The sequence below is a fragment of the Antrostomus carolinensis genome, unplaced genomic scaffold (genome assembly GCF_000700745.2).
Source record: "Antrostomus carolinensis isolate BGI_N321 unplaced genomic scaffold, ASM70074v2 scaffold21101, whole genome shotgun sequence".
NCBI classification, from domain to species: domain Eukaryota; kingdom Metazoa; phylum Chordata; class Aves; order Caprimulgiformes; family Caprimulgidae; genus Antrostomus; species Antrostomus carolinensis.
Genome location: NW_010295094.1, coordinates 16422 through 32596, shown reverse-complemented (window position 1 = coordinate 32596; position 16175 = coordinate 16422). Strand labels below are relative to the sequence as shown.

Genomic DNA, 16175 nt, shown 5'->3' with positions numbered 1-16175 from the left:
AAAACATACCAAAAAAATGTTTCAGAAAACACTGAAATCAGTCCTCTAAGGTCTAACCAAGTAAAAACATACCAAAAAAAAAAGAAAACATTTAAATCAGTCCTCTGTTACATAAAGAACGTGACATGTGAAAGGGCAGACAGCAAAAAGACGTAAAAGGGAAGACATTAGCACCTCGCACAGACACAGATGAAAATCATTCCTTGAGTATTGAAATACATATTAAATTATGAATGTTCAAGTATTTGACAATATATTCCTAATGCAGCAAAACCTGAAATGTGCTGTGCAATTAAGCACTGTTGAAAGTTAGGATAAAAATAATGAAAAAAGTATTTATTTTTAACGTCTATCAATAACTTTTTACCTTAACTGTATTTTTCCCCATTTTTTTTATCATACTAAATGAAATTATTAGGACCTTTAGCATCCTCTTGTGGTCATAAAACTGCTTTGTAAACAATGTCTAGATCAATTACAGTGAGTTTTGTTTCTTCTGACACAAAGAACTATTTTTGTGTACAGCAATTACATTTAATACCACATTTTCATCGCACATCTAACATAAAAGAACTTTTACAGAGTATCAGAAGAAAATTACACTTACACTATGCAACAACTTTCTTAAAATTTCAAAGCCTTTTCTAAAAGCACATGTCACTAAGCAGAAAGAATTCATGTTTCCTTTGGTGGATACTGAACTGTCAAATGCAGCCTTGATTTGAAAACGTATCTAGAACAATATTATTGTGTTTAGAAATTTCTGTTAGTAAACAGAAAATATTTTACTAAAGTTCATTCACCAGGTGGTGTTATTACAAATACCTGTCAAATTCAAATAAATAAATAAATAAATAACCACAACAAAATGGTAATTCCCTAATCAATTCCACAGCTTAACAAAAAAGAAACCATGTGGATATTGTCTCCAAGTTGAAGAGATTTGTTTGTCTGTTTTATTTATTTTCTAGGCCTGATCTTCATCTCCTTATCTTGTGTAGCTTTCGTTTACATTTGAGGACCAAGAAACCACAGATTTTTGCAAGTTGAATCCAGTAGTATTAAATTATATTCAAGGTGCCTGTGAACCATTAACCTCCCTTGTAGTAACTGGTGAAATTAAGGCACAAAACAGCAATTTGCTGTTTCGTGCTCAGGACACAAATTGTGTCCTGAGCACATATTCTAAATAAAAACTGGACAGAAGGGACTCAGAGCTCCAACTTTAAGTCAGAAGATTTGCTAATTTTGCTTGCTAAACTTGAGATACTTTAGGTCTAGATTTTACCTGTGTTTAGCATCCTATGGCACTTGAGATCAAGAAATAATTCCTGTTGGCTTGAGTTGATGCTGGTGAATTCCCAGCAAATCAAACAACTCAACCACACTGAAACCAAGGAACACAATCAGCAGCTACCTATGAAAAACATACAGGATCAGGACAGACCCTTACACAATGGTGTTAGCTTAGGCAGAAGATTTGAAATTAAATACATACAGAACAGAGCAACTGACCTGTCTGGAAATCCTAAACTGAAACTCATGTAACACATTTTTGAGTGTGGGTGTATGAATAAAGCACTAATGTATCTATTTTTCAAACAGGTCAGAGAACACTAAAAAAAAGAACAGACAATGAAGAAAGTCACCTCCTTCCACACAGCAAGGCACTGATTACATGGCATTCAGATCTTCAAGTGAATATTTTATACCAGAATCAGCAGCCTCTAAATTACAGGAATTGCAGCAATATAACTCCTGTATAAATCAGCTGCAATGAGAAGATGAATTCCCTCTCGGTCTATACTCTGACTATTCCTCTGCAAAACCAGCTAGCTAACAGCGAAGGTGCACAAGAAAACCACCTCAAAATTACATTGCTATTTTCATATATTAAAGTAAAAAGCTCTGCTCCCACCTGGTGGCAAAAAATAGTACAGAAACAGTAAAAGTCTAGAAAGTTAATATAAAAGTGAAGCAACTTGGACATGATAAAACCCCATTTTTTCATATATGGTAAGTAATTCTAGGTTTACTGTTGCCAAAAAATAAGTTTGAAGTTAAAATTCATTACCAAATCATAGCTTAAGATTTTAAGAGCCCAACATACTCCACAGGTATCGGTTCATACAAACCACAATCACCTGCTCACACACATTATTTTTTTTTTGTTAATACAGTCAACTGCATTTGTGAAACCTAAGTGAAAAATATACAGAAATATGGATTATTCTAACAGTTTTCCTCTCAATGGACCATTTAAAATAATGAAACCATTACTGAGTAAGGAGGGGATGAGAGGCAGGCACAGACTTCTAGGTATTCTGAACCAAAATCTCCAACTCAGCTGCTGGTCAGAGCAGAAAACTTTAGTTTGAAGCTGTCACACATGAAACACCATTCAACTTTTAAATTAGCTCGTAGCATAAACAGCAGGATTGTGCACAAGCCTTTTCACATACGAACTATCACACAGATTTCAAATAATTACTTTTGTTTCAACACTCATGAGTCACTGACAGAAAACAGAAGCAACTGAGTATTTTTCTTCGTGCTTTCTGACTGAATCTGCAAAGACAATCTCATGCACATTCTAGTATTTCTCAGTAGACCCACAAATATGACAGGACCAACGGTCAAACACTTTTATATCACATGTTGCCTTTCCTGATGTACCCTCTGGACAATTCCTTACAGTTATACTTGAACAGGTAGTAGCTAGCATTGTTTCTGAATAAAATGATATTGCTTCTAATGGTTAAGGATAATTCTTCAAAATTTGAAAAACAGACCTCTCAAAGAGCAAATCAATAAATATAAAAACTATTTCCTGAATTAGAATTTCTGAAGTAAGACCTGTTTAGACGTTACACTTAAGCTACTCTAAGTGTCCAGGAATTTCAGCTACTTTGTCATAAATATATTAACGCTCTTGTAATGAAATGCATTAAGTTTATAAATACTGGGTAATATAACACACCATTTTCAGAACACACTTTTCTATCATATTCTCCCTACTACAGTAGCACACAGATAAATGCAACCAGCCTATTTAAAAACACAGATAATCACATTGTTTGACAAGCAGCAATAGCTTTACCGCATTTGGGATAGGGACAGGGTAATGTCTGGTTGGAATGTTTACTCAGGGGGATACAAAACTAGCTTATTTAAATTACATCTTTCATAACAAGTGTTTGAACAGTCAGCTCATTAAGAACATGAACAGAGGGAGCTTCTCTAGCAATAGTGCACGCTCTTGTTTACAAGCAGAGTTAATACGCGTCCAGTGTAACATCCACTCGTGTGTATTAACTATACCTGCAATCTTTATGGCTACAGGATCCTCTGAAACTGGAACAGGTCCCTCTTTGACTTCAACCTGTTTTTCAGGGACCAGAGGAGATGTGGCAGGAGGGGTATACTTAGTCTCAACATAGACCACAGATGTGGAAGCAGAGGGCTTGGAATTGTGAAAAAGACTAGCCCACGATTTTGCAGGCTGATTAACAGGGACTGATCCTGCAACCGGGACTGTTGCCTCAGTAGTAGGTGAAGCTTCCTCAGGCTTAGCTTGGTCTGAGTCAGTGCTTTCCACAGTGTGCAATTCTACCCCATTGGCAGCTGTGTCCTCACCAGAGGATTCAAGTGTTTGTCCATTAGTAACGCCAAGATTTTCAGTAGTATCAGTACCAGCATAAGACTGTACAACAGCTGTCCTTAAAGGGCTATCTCTGCCAGTCTCTGAGGGGATGCAAAACTGTTCAGAATTAGTAACACGGCATACCTCAGGCTGCCCTGCAGTCCTGGTATTGTCTAGTGCGCTAGAAACAGAATCATCAGAGACAGCTTCATTAACGAAGTCCACAGAATTGTCTGGGCTGTTGCAAGTCCTTGGTGTGGCCAGGGAGGTTATGTCTCCCGTCAGTTCCGTATCCTCCGTGCTTATGCTGTTTAGTCCCGATGAATTTGCGTGGCCATTTACAAGAGCTTCTGTAGGAGCGATGCCATCGCTGACATCTTCCAAGTAACTGTAGTATCCAGGAGGTCTTTTTTTCTTCTTTTTACGTTCCCTTTGTCCAAGGCCTCCAGATAAGCCATCGTTTTCAGCGTTAGAACTGCTGTCCAATGCAAGGGTTGGATCAGTGAACTGGCAGTCAATGGAGTTGTAGTTTGTTTCACCGAGACCATCGTCAGGGGTTTTCTGAGCAGGTGCACAACTGAGAATGAATTCTGGAGCCTGAGGATTCAGAGTACTTGAAATACTGTAGTCAGTGTTATTTAGTACAGATGATTGTGTCTCAATAACTTCATTAACACCAAATTCAATTCTCTGATAATCTTCCCCTGGACAAAAGAGAGCAAACGTGAGTTAGTGAATGATATCTAATCAAAAAGCTACAAAACCAAGAACAAAACCGTGTTTTCCTGCAACTCGGAAAACCATCTACATTGCCTCAAATGAAAATAATTCTTATTCACTATCTCAATCCTGAAGACTATTTCAAAATACCATTTTCTTAAAGACAACAGAGCATGATTCAGGTTTTCTGAAACAGAGTATGCAATTTTCCAAATCACTGCAGAGTTCCTGCAAATAACACCTATTAAATTAATCTACTAATAAAAACTATTAAAGCTCAATGACTTTAGCAATATTCTGCATTAAGTTAATTACTGGATATCTGCATATAAAATATGTTGTAATATTTAACTCCACACATCTTCTAAAGCCACTCTTTTCCACTGACAATTAGAAAATCCAAGCTTCTGCCTGTTTAACTTTTAAAAATAATTTCCACATGTGGATTTTGGCTTGTTTTTCCTGGTTTATAAAGATTTATCATAATCATTAATAACTGAAAAATATTTTAATTAAATGTATGGAAACACTGCAATTACAGCTTTTGAAACTCTAAGCTCATCAATAACTTATTTAATTTTACCACATTTGAATTTATAATTATGTAAGAATATGATAATATGACTATATGATTTTGTGATAAGAAATAAGACAGATATGCCTCCACACTAGTCAGTGTTCAACTTGTACGTACAAGCAGCGCTGAAAAATTTGTGAACAGGACTGGGTTTGGTTTGGGGGTTTTTGTTTTGGGGTTTTTTTGTTGTTGTTGGTTATTTATTTATCTATTTGCCCTGGAACGTTGGCATGCTCTTTAAAGAAATACTAAGAAATATTCTTATGGCAGGCTGCAGTATCACAAAATATTGTCAGTCACTGCAATTTCATGGAACTTAATTAGTTTTATAATGCATGCATGCTAACTAGTAACACTGAATAATTCAGTTACAGCTATTTCCATAACTATCAAATAAGGAGATCAAATTAATGAAACAGTCTCAGGAATGTTAAAGGTAAGCTCACATTTTAGTATGTAAAGTTTTGTAGGTCTTTCTAGGATATGTATGTTACTGTTTCAAAGACATTAATTTTAATATTTTGTTTTCTCAAAGATGGGGGACAAAACCAACCAAACAAAAAAACACATTTCAGATTTTTAAAGACTGTTACTAGAGAACCAAACAACACTAGATATAATTTCCAAAGGAATATAAGTGGATACACCACTAAACTTGAAAGATTTTGTGCAACCTACACTATGTATGACACGTCAACAGATGCACATTTTCCAGTATGACACGGCCACTCATTAAAATGAGTGGTTTTTATTAACACAACAAAAAGCAACACAACAGTTCCTAGAGGGGAAAAAAAAAGTTATTCACACACCTAAGGAAATAATCCTATGGGAGGACAGATTCTAGTAGTGAATGTTTTCATACATAACTGCCAGCATAACTGTTTTGAAACTCTCGAAATGCTTTCTCTAGAAAGTTTGCTGATGAGTTTTAAATTAAAAAAAAATGAAACTGTGATAGAAACAAGATCTATAGGGTACATATGTTTTTAATATCAAATGAAGAGTAGCAAAACATTCAGTGTGGGTTGAGGTCTGACTTACACCTGCAATACCAAAATATTATTAATTAATGAACAAAGATGAGTTTTAATACATATTTTACACGGTCTGTAGCTCACATAAAAATTTGGAATCTAACTTGATGCCAAATGACAGTAAAAAAAAAAAAGTAGATACAGATGTTAATTGCTCTTCTCTTAATGCTTTGATTAATTACTCTGAGAAGTAAACACATCTCACCTATCAATTTCAATCTTGCTACCAGTCAAACTACAGTGAACTTTAAAAAAAAAAATAAATGATTCTGCATACATGTCCAATTTCTCTAAATCATGTTAACAAGAGCCTGAATTTCCAATTTTCTTCACCTCTCCCCTACACCCCTGAGAAAGCATTTTATAACACCACGCCTGTCAACCCACCATTCACCAACTACTTCTGCAATCACTGACTAGTTATCACCAACCAGAACAGAGGGCTTAAGCTGTTGGGGTTTTTGTTTGTTTTTTTTTTTTTAAATCAGGAGCCTGGAGGCAGGGAGGTAGAAAGCTGCTACCTGACATCCACTCAAGAGGGAAGGGCTGGGAGATCTCAGGCATCACCTAACAGTTCAGCAGCAGCACTAAGTGGCTCCCAGTGCCGTACACTGGCTGACCTGTCAGCACACACACAGCTCAAAACCAGCCACAGCTTCATTTGCTTGCAAACGCAGGGAATGGGGTTTTAAGGGACACAAATCCATAACAAAACTATTCCTCGTTAGTTCATCTGCTTATGGAGCAACTTGTTAGTTCAAGCATGAACCAAGAGCTAGTTCTTCACCCGTTGTTATAACAGCAAAAAGCACACGCAACAACTGCTAACACCTAATATTCCTCCAACCACAATAAATATGAATTATTGGGCCCATTTCAAATCCCTACCAATTGAAAATCATCTGGGACTTCTGTTTCTTTTCCAAAATCCCAGTTAAAAAAATTATAATTGTTTTGGAACCAAGAGAGTGGTTTCCCTTCATGGGCAAATTAAGTCTCCCACAGCCAAAAGTGAGAGTTCTCACTTCTGCACTCCTGTCCTGCTCTTCTACTCTCCAGCAAGATTCCAGCACTTGTGTTACCAAAAGCTAACCTAGCAAAAACAAAAATAATCCAAGTTCTTCTGTTTTGGTGAACTTATCAGTTGGTTGTACACTAGATAAACACAACTAACTGCAAGTGGGGAGCAGAAAACAAAACACATCCCTTACAACTATGGCACAACGGTAATTTGGCTGAAGGTTCAACATGAACATCGTAGATTCAAACCTTGCCAAGAGCATAACTGATATTTTAGCATTTAACATACAAATCAGGAAGTTACATCTGAGGAATTAAACTTTACACCTTACAGCAGGATTAGAATAATAAATACCAGCAGTTACTGTATAGTTAGTCTAGGGGATGACTGGCAGAAGCTCATTTGCCGTAAGATTGTGTCATCTGGAAAAAAATGAGATGTAATTTTTTTCTATTTGTTTTGACTTTCCACTTTGCTTCTGGGCATCTTTGTTTCAATCTAGTTGACAATGCTATTTCTGAATGGACCGAAACAGCTATGTCTGTCATGAACATGACACGCATATTGAAACAAGTACCAACAGATGCTCCAAGGACAAAGCCTACATACAATAACAAAAGCTGTGAATCCAGAGTACTAATTAGTCTGAACAGAGTTTGCATATTAGAGCTTCAGCCGTGATTTGATTATTCCTAATAAGTATTAACAGATGTTTTAATTCTATAATAAAGTTAAATACTGAAGGTAAGTATAGGAAAACAATTAGACTATGTGGGGGGAGCATGGTCAATGTGTGTCACCTCATTATAATTGTAAATATTCTGCATAAGCACAGCGTTCCATTTTAGTTTCCACAGCTTCTTATGCAGCCATCACAGTGAGAATGTGCATGCACAGTACAGTGCAAGCTTGTTAAAGACATCTTTTTTCAGGCAAAACCTAATTTGTTCTCATTACCTAATCTCAGGGCTGGGAGGGGTTCTCTCAGGGTCTAGGAATGATCTGAAAAACATTTGTACAAACCAACTTTCTGTATGGCTTGTGAACATCAAAATCCCAGTCTTAAAGAACAGAACTTAAATCCATAGTTATACAAAACACTGTATGACTGGACGTCTCTGTCATCAACAACAGACAATTCATACCATCTGCTCCTTTGAAAGAACTTTTCAAACTCCTACTTAAAACTATTCAGAGTCCTAAAATTGGTCTTGTACTAAAATAAAGCTCCTGAATTTTCATAAATATTGCACGTTTGCTTTTAAATGGGACCTGTTGTCATTCTTCATGACATCTTATTTACCTTTAATGCAGGGCCAAAGTCGCTAAGCATAATGATCAGGTGTTCTTAAACATTAATACGTGCATTTTTGTTCTCTTAAGTACTTTTGAGACATGTCCAGTCACACACTTGCTTTATTTTGAAGGAGATCTGGATGTCATTTCTATCACTCTCTTATACATCTGGGTAAGTCTCAGCTTCCTTGCTCTACCCTGGTTCAGGGGAAAAAAACAAACACTTATTTATCTGCTGCTCAAAACACTGAGAAAATTTGGTTTAAACTATAGAGTTATGATTACGTGGCAACTTCTACTTAACTGTCAACTTTATATAACTATGAAGTCAGGCCAAGGGTTTTTTTCAAGTGGTACAGTGTATGAATTGAGACAGAGCAGATGTGTGACAGTTACAGCTTTAAAATGGGAACTCTGTAATGCATTTTTACATTAAGAGTCATACTTCTACCAAAAAAAAAAATAAATAATCCAGAAAAATAGCTGAACCAAACAGAAACGAGAGTGTCAAAGGGAACACTGAACAGAGAGCAGTGCTTGCAGAGCTGTCTTCAGGTTGCAACTGCCTGATAATACTTATGCTATGGCTCTTCCAGGAGGGTCAGCTGAACGCCACACTACTTCTTCAGTGTAAGTTCTCTAGCAAGCTTCAGCCCCCTCCCCATTTTTACAGCTACATCCTACAACATTTCAGCAAAACATTAAGATTGTGTGGTAGAACAATCGAGGGGGAGTAAGCATGTCCACTCTAATTAGCTGAAGTTCAATGCAGTATTTTCAAATACTCTCACAGACCTCATTCAATTTATCTGTTTAAAAAAAACCAACCTGCCAAATATGTGCATATATACCTGCTGAATGAGTTCTAAAGATCAAAATTAAATAGAGGTTGTACTAAATCTAAGGAAAGTGTCACAACCTTTAAGTTTAAAAAAAATGAACGCTGATTTCTTACCATTGTGAAACTTACCTGTGGATTTAATACCACATGAAACTGTTTCATTGTATGGGGGGAGCTGTACAAAAAAGAAATGAAACTTATTTAAAGACAAAGTCACTCTATTAACATTTGATATCAGTTTCATTTGAAACACTTGAATCCTTTAAAAAATAACATCATTAAGGTTTGATTTTCTGAGAGTATGTCTTGAACTCATGCTTCTATATTTATCAAATCCCACACTGTAGCTTCAAGTGTCCTTGCAGATTACCACAATTACTGAAAGATAAAGATTATCTTGGTTACACACACCATAGGCTCATCAACTTCTCAAGCAATTCACCTCACAGCAACAGGATCTTCCTTCACCAACAGAAACTCACCACAATTTTAAAATGAGGTGCATATGCTCTTTTTAGACAAAAACTGGAGATAGACCACATTACCTGTGAGAGGATGAAACAAAGTTTTGCATAGACAAGAGTCACACCTAAACCTTTTGAGCCTGGTTCAGCTATAGCGTTGTCCCCGAAATCTTTCAGCTAAGGTGTATTCTTAATCCCATTTAACAAAACCAAAACTTTTTGATCATCAGTCTATGTAACTACAGCATATAGTTTCTATCTGTATTGTAAATCTGTCCAGTATAAAACACTGGCACAATTTTATGGATTCATGGTTAATAGAACCCTTGCTATTGTGTAACCACAGGTGGGCAATTTCTAACCCCCTCTCGCCTGCTCCAAACTCCTCCAGCAGCTGAAAACTTTCTCCTGTGCTTGCTGCATTACAGTCCAGCAGTTGCCTGGAGAACAGCTGAAATATTTCTGCAGTAGGAGATAAAACTTTCAGAGTGTAGTGCAGTTTTATAATGTTCTTCTAAAGATTAATGATAAAGCTGTAACAAATATCAAAGACTTCATCACTGAAGTCCTCAGTTCTCTCAAGCTACAGATACTTACATATTGCCTTCTTAAAGTACAGTGCACTGAAGTGGCAAGAAAAATATTCCTAAAATTCTAGTATAAAAAAGTCTATATAAAGAACACATACTGTAAAAACAGATTCATAAACCATAATACATTTTAATACAGCAATTTTCCAGGTCAAAAATGAGAATCAATGGGTCAGAAAGAGGTTCCAAGCTGTTAAGAACCTATTATCCCTATTAATACTGAACACAGATTCAATATAATTTTATAGCTGGAGCTAAAAATGTTACTCTAGAAGTCTACAGTCAACAATTTATGATAATACTTGTAATTCTTGTTTTTCTCCAATTCAAAGGGCTTAAAAAAATACAAAGTGAAAAATAATAATAAAAAAACAAAGTAATCCACCTATTAGTCCCCTACTTATCTGGTTAATCAACAGCACCTTTGCAAAGTAGAGATTTCTGAGTTGACCTGTTTCATACAACTGAGTCACCTGAATCATCTCAGTCAACAGGCATCTAATAGAAGGTTTATTAAAAATGCCATGTGTAAAGACACATTCGAGACAACTTTTAGCTTTAACTAAGCCCTTGCCTTGGCCCACCCTTCAGTCTATAGGTGAGGGATTTCAGAAGGACACCAGTATCAACAGATTCTGGGCCTCCCAGAACTGGCACTGCCCCAACAGAATGTATGTCAACCACCACTGCACTATTATAATCTCAATCTTGTCCTTCTTGAATTTCACCCTATTTCTTTTCAGACCACTTTTCTCTGAAGTATCTGCACACTGTAAAACTAATAAGCATAATTTTTATTTCATCATCCAGATAATTAAAACATTGAACTGAACCAGATCAAGGACAAACTTCAGGAACATCGTTCAACACAGTTTTTTTTATTTTGATAGCTAACCACTAAGTGGTACACTTGAGATAGTTCTAAAATGAAGTAAGACTGGCTCCAATGCTGTAGGTTCGTGTTTCCTCAACATACTTTATGAGAATAGCTTTACAGAAGTCAGGATATGACACTTTCATCTTGCACAATGTAAGCGTTAGAATAGCTGACGTAGGACACTTCAAGTGACACTGCACAGGATGCAAATGTCACACCACTGCTACTGTATTTAATGGTGGGAAAACAGCAATAAAATCAGAAGAAACAAGTATGACTTGAAAATATATTCTGCATGACCTCCCACCTGCCAGAGAAGATACAAAGCTATCCCTAGAGGCAAGTAGAAGCTGTCTTTTTCTTCCTAAACTTCCCCCACCCCATTCCCTTCATGCACTTATTGTTTAGTGGTACATTGTACTAATTATTCTTGGAAAATTAAGCTACAGGAAACTGAGTCGCAGTAACAATGGTCGTCAGACTTGTAAAAATGTGACAAAAGGATTTCCCCATCTACAATCCAAGTGTTCATTTCCTTTATGTTGAGTGGAGAGGACAGAAGCTTGATTGAAATGTTTGAAGGGAAATGTTTGGAGGAAAATCATGGTAAATGACCTAGAGGAAAAATATTTTTCAAGTCTGGAGATTAGGACAATGGCATAAAACTCTTCCCTACAAAGGAAAATGATTTCTTCACTCTCTACCCAGAACTACAGAGAATAAGAGTCTCCAATACTACCTGTACTATGTTATGAACTCAAACATGCAAACACAACTGCTTCCACTCTGCGGTTCTCACTGCCACTGTAATTAGTTCATTATTGCTCCCTCTCTCAGACCTCATGCACAGCCTTCCTTGTAGGCATAGCTTTGATGGTTAGCAGCACTCCACCTGTCAAAAAATATTAAGAATCCTTGTGCTTCAAAAGGCTCGTAAGATGTAGATGTCCATCTTTCTTACAACCAAGAACACTGCTGAGTTTTCTCTATAACCACATCTCTTAAAAAAATAAATTTAAAAAAAAATTCAAAAGTAAGGTAATAGGGTTGGATAATTCACTTTTAACATCCTATCACTACAATGTCAGCTATTCCAGCTCTGAAAGGTAACAACCAGAAGGTGAAATAATTACTTATTTCTAAAAATTGACTTAACGTCCACATACATGGAAAGAAGACTCCTGTTCAATATCTTCAGTTTGTAAATTAGCAAGCTAAGAGAATGATAAAAAGATCATTGTAGTGTGATATTTCAAATATAACAAAGATACATAGCTTTAAAATGTTATTTCTAAAATGAGTTTAAAAGTAAATCTTACCTCAACAGAGCATCGTGGAGTCACAAAGAACTGATTAAATTCATCAGGGCTGAACTCCCCAAAAATATACTAAAAATAAAAGAGAAGGATCTTTGTTAAAGAAGGATTTATATGCAATGCAATTAACAAATTCATGGTAAAGTTTATTAAGGTACTAGCATTCAAATAGACCTGTGTTAGGAGCCAGAAACTCACTTGTTTGCATCCCACCTCTCATCTTAATTCCTTCTCAAGTCTTTAGCAAAGTACTTTAGGCTCTAAAACTGTATACAAGGCACTTTCCTTCAAATTCCCACTAGAGGTAATCAAAGCACAAACTGCAGCTCATCCCATGACCAATTCTAAATCAACATGTAGGATGAGAAGTTGCACAATTTCAGATAAACCCCAGACACAACCTGGTTTATTTTCTTTAACAGATACCTGCCCTTCACAAGAAAAAAACCCCCCCCAAGAATTACTTTTCCAGAGTTCTGCTAAACTAAGGAGTTCCACAAAACTAATGGTATCACTACCTGAGTGCACAAGAACAGAACTGCAACTGCCTAGGTGTAGCAAAATGCACAATATCTAAATATAATCAGTTTTGGTACAGCTGCTCTTACCAATTTTGTTACCCCTGTGCCTGAAAATCTGCATAACAAGCCTAAAATGAAATGTCCTTTCCCAACACTATCTTCCTGCACTCTTGTAGATATTTTGCATCCATATTTCTATGAAAAAAAAAAAAAGTACCCAACAAGACCACAAAAAATCCCACACTAAAATGAGAGCTTATATTTAGTGTACAGAAAATGAAACATTCCCAATAAAAATGGGAATGGCAAGTTGGCATTTTATAGCTCGTGGAAGCTTCTATAAATTTCCATCACCAGCTGTAATTAGCTGAGTAGCTTCTGAACGTTCAGGACAGCAGAGAGATACTGGGGCAGAAAGAAGCTGAACAAGGAGTTGAATAAACTGACAGAATAGTCAAGAGGACTGGGAAATACCACTAACAACACATTCTTAGTATGTGGAAGGATATTCAGATTGAGAGTCACTAGTCACAAATATTATAGCCATGGATCAAAGCAGGTCAGTTTGGTCCAGTACCTTACAGCTTAGCACTCTCCTTCATCTTCAGTCTACTCTGACGGTCCTTCCAGATAATTCTTTGCTATCCTCCACCCTTCCATCAGAAAACCTTTTTCATCAGCTCATGATAAATCCACAGCTTGGCTGTACCAAGATACAAATATCTAGACTGGGAGTTGAACCATAGAAAAAAGTTCTTAAAATCTGAAAAATCATCTCTAGTGAAGTGCAGGTTGTTGCCACAAACTGTAGATCCAGTATTTCAATCATAGTAATTTTTTTTCCAGTCTTTGGGTGGTTTATTCATTCTGTTTGCATGACTCACAGCCATTTACATTCATAAATGTCAAAGCTGAAGTTTAAGCTAAATTCCACAGCAATTAGGAAATTGATTTATTAAGTACATCACTTATGTGTGGAAAGAGTTTAACCATTGTCATGCCCTTCAATGTTTTTAAACAAATATTAACATAATCTAGTTTAGTAGACAAACAATTTCAACAGACAAAACAAACTGGAACACGTGTGATAGAAATGTTTGAAGCATAGTGATACAATTAATGCTTTAAATAATCTTCACATAACCAACTGAGACAGTGCAACACCTAAACAGAACAGGATGACTAAACTGCACTTGAGTGAATGGTTTCACAGCTCTTGGTACAGGACTTTGCTTATGTTCTCAATATAACACAGTCATTTTTATTCAGTAACATACCAGCTAGAATTTATCATACTCCAAAAACAGCCCTACAAAAGACACTTGCTGAATCATAACTAAATTATATTTTTAGGAGATATTTTTGATGCAGTCATGTCACAAAATAAAATAATTATCTCAGTCTATAGACTATTTAAAATTACATAAATCCAACTTTAATTCCTCCATGTGGTAACAGAGTCTTTTCATTTACCAACGTACCAGGCCTGGTACTTCTTTCTGAACAAAAGAAAGTGCTACTTTTTAATTAGGAAATACAAGACAAAAGTGAAACAAAGCGATTATTAATATTATCTTAATGGAACTGTTTCACTACCTAATGATGTATTCACATAGGGAAACACTGTGTCTATGCAACTGTTTCTTCATAATTTAAAACAGGACATTAAAAATTTACCAACTTCTAAACCAAAAATCCTAGTCAAAAAACCCCATCCCATTTGGGCCTGAAGAAACCAGGATTTTATTTCATAGGACTTTATTTAGCACTGCTTTATACCTGCAAACACAAAATAAACCAGTTAAAAGATCCCTGCATAATAAACTGTGAAAAATACTGTTTCAAAATAAACTTCTTAAGCCATTATGACTGATGACATTAAACCTCCCCAACTTAAGTGACCTTCCTTAAGGAACAGATTTCTGCAAGCTGCACACACAGCACTCTGCTAGCACGACAGAATTTTCTACCCTTTTTAAGGTACAACTACATGCTGAAATGAAAAAGAACCAATATATCACATCACTTGGTGAGTATAAAATACTCTACAAAAAAGGAGGCAGGAGAGGGGAAAGCCATTGTATTTTATATTTTAAGCATCCCTGCCTGCTCTCCATCCACCCTACAGTCCAATGAATCAGTGTGACTGGCACTAGACAAACGATCTCAGTGTAAGAACATACTTGATTTTAGCTGTGAAACAGCTTCAGAAAGACATCACTGTTGTGCTTACTCTGAACCATTAATTCAAATTTTAAAGGTTTTTCTACAACTGAAATGCCTAAGTAGTACACATTTTGAAGCAAGAGAGCACTAGGATTTTATAAAAGCAATATACCCTCACAAGAAATAATCTCATTATCAGAATGAGCTTTTGGGGTCCTAGCTCAAACACTCTAAATTATTCCACATAATTTTAAAAGCCTCAAAGTTAGCTTTTTTGCAAATTGACAAATAAAATCTAATACCTGGAACAACCAAATGAAATTTTAATTAAATTATTTATGCTATTCTTACAGAAGCTACTCACAATCAGCATGAATTTACACCATACTGTAAACAACACGTAAAACACACAGCAGAGAGACACTAGCATGTGTTAAAACTTTGCAAAAGCCACTTCTGATTATTTCAATTCCAATTTTAATATTTGCAGATGTGCATTTGCTTAAGAAACAAACATAAAATTGATTCCTTTAAATGGCAAACTCGGATCTCCCCTACACCTCCTCAGCTTCTAAATTCGTGTGACCATCACAATTCTCTGATCACGGATAACAGATTGGGATTTCACCACACAAGCAGGAGGAAAAACTCAGTTTCAGACAGACCTGAGGTCAGCTGGAACACAGGTAAGAGTGTGATTTGCTCAGAGGTAAGCTGCTTGTCATGCTGACCATTACTGACACGTCGCTGTATCAACAGCCTGTTATTTTACAGTAATTAAAATTGTAGTTACCTGAGCAAAGAAGCACAACGAACAGGCAGCTGAATGGGCCCAGTTAGCAAAATCCAGGCTTATTATGGATAATATCTAATCTAAAGTATGTCTAGCAACATGCAAACCCAAAATAAATAATAAAAAAATATTACCAGTGAAAAGTTGAAGCTTAATAACTCAGAGCTCTACACAAATTTAAGGCAATAAAAACCCCCTCAAGTTTTCTCCAAGGAAAAATTCTCTTTAGTATTCAATTATACATTTCAAAAATTAGATTTTATTTATATCCTCAGTCAAAATAGTATCTGCTTGAAAAGCAAGATAAATAGCA

At 36.1% G+C, this 16175-nt stretch overlaps 1 protein-coding gene across 1 annotated transcript in view; it reads right to left on the bottom strand.

Moving 5' to 3' along the window:
* The window catches only part of USP10 (ubiquitin specific peptidase 10), a gene marked incomplete at its 5' end in the record, with an annotated part of 30534 nt that extends 18080 nt beyond the window's left edge, over positions 1–12454 (bottom strand). Inside the window, 3 exons of the mRNA XM_010177870.2 lie at positions 3322–4347; positions 9265–9310; positions 12386–12454. Coding sequence (XP_010176172.1) covers positions 3322–4347; positions 9265–9310; positions 12386–12454 — 1141 coding nt within the window. The remainder of the gene's footprint in view (positions 1–3321; positions 4348–9264; positions 9311–12385) is intronic.
* Positions 12455–16175: the final 3721 nt, after the last annotated feature.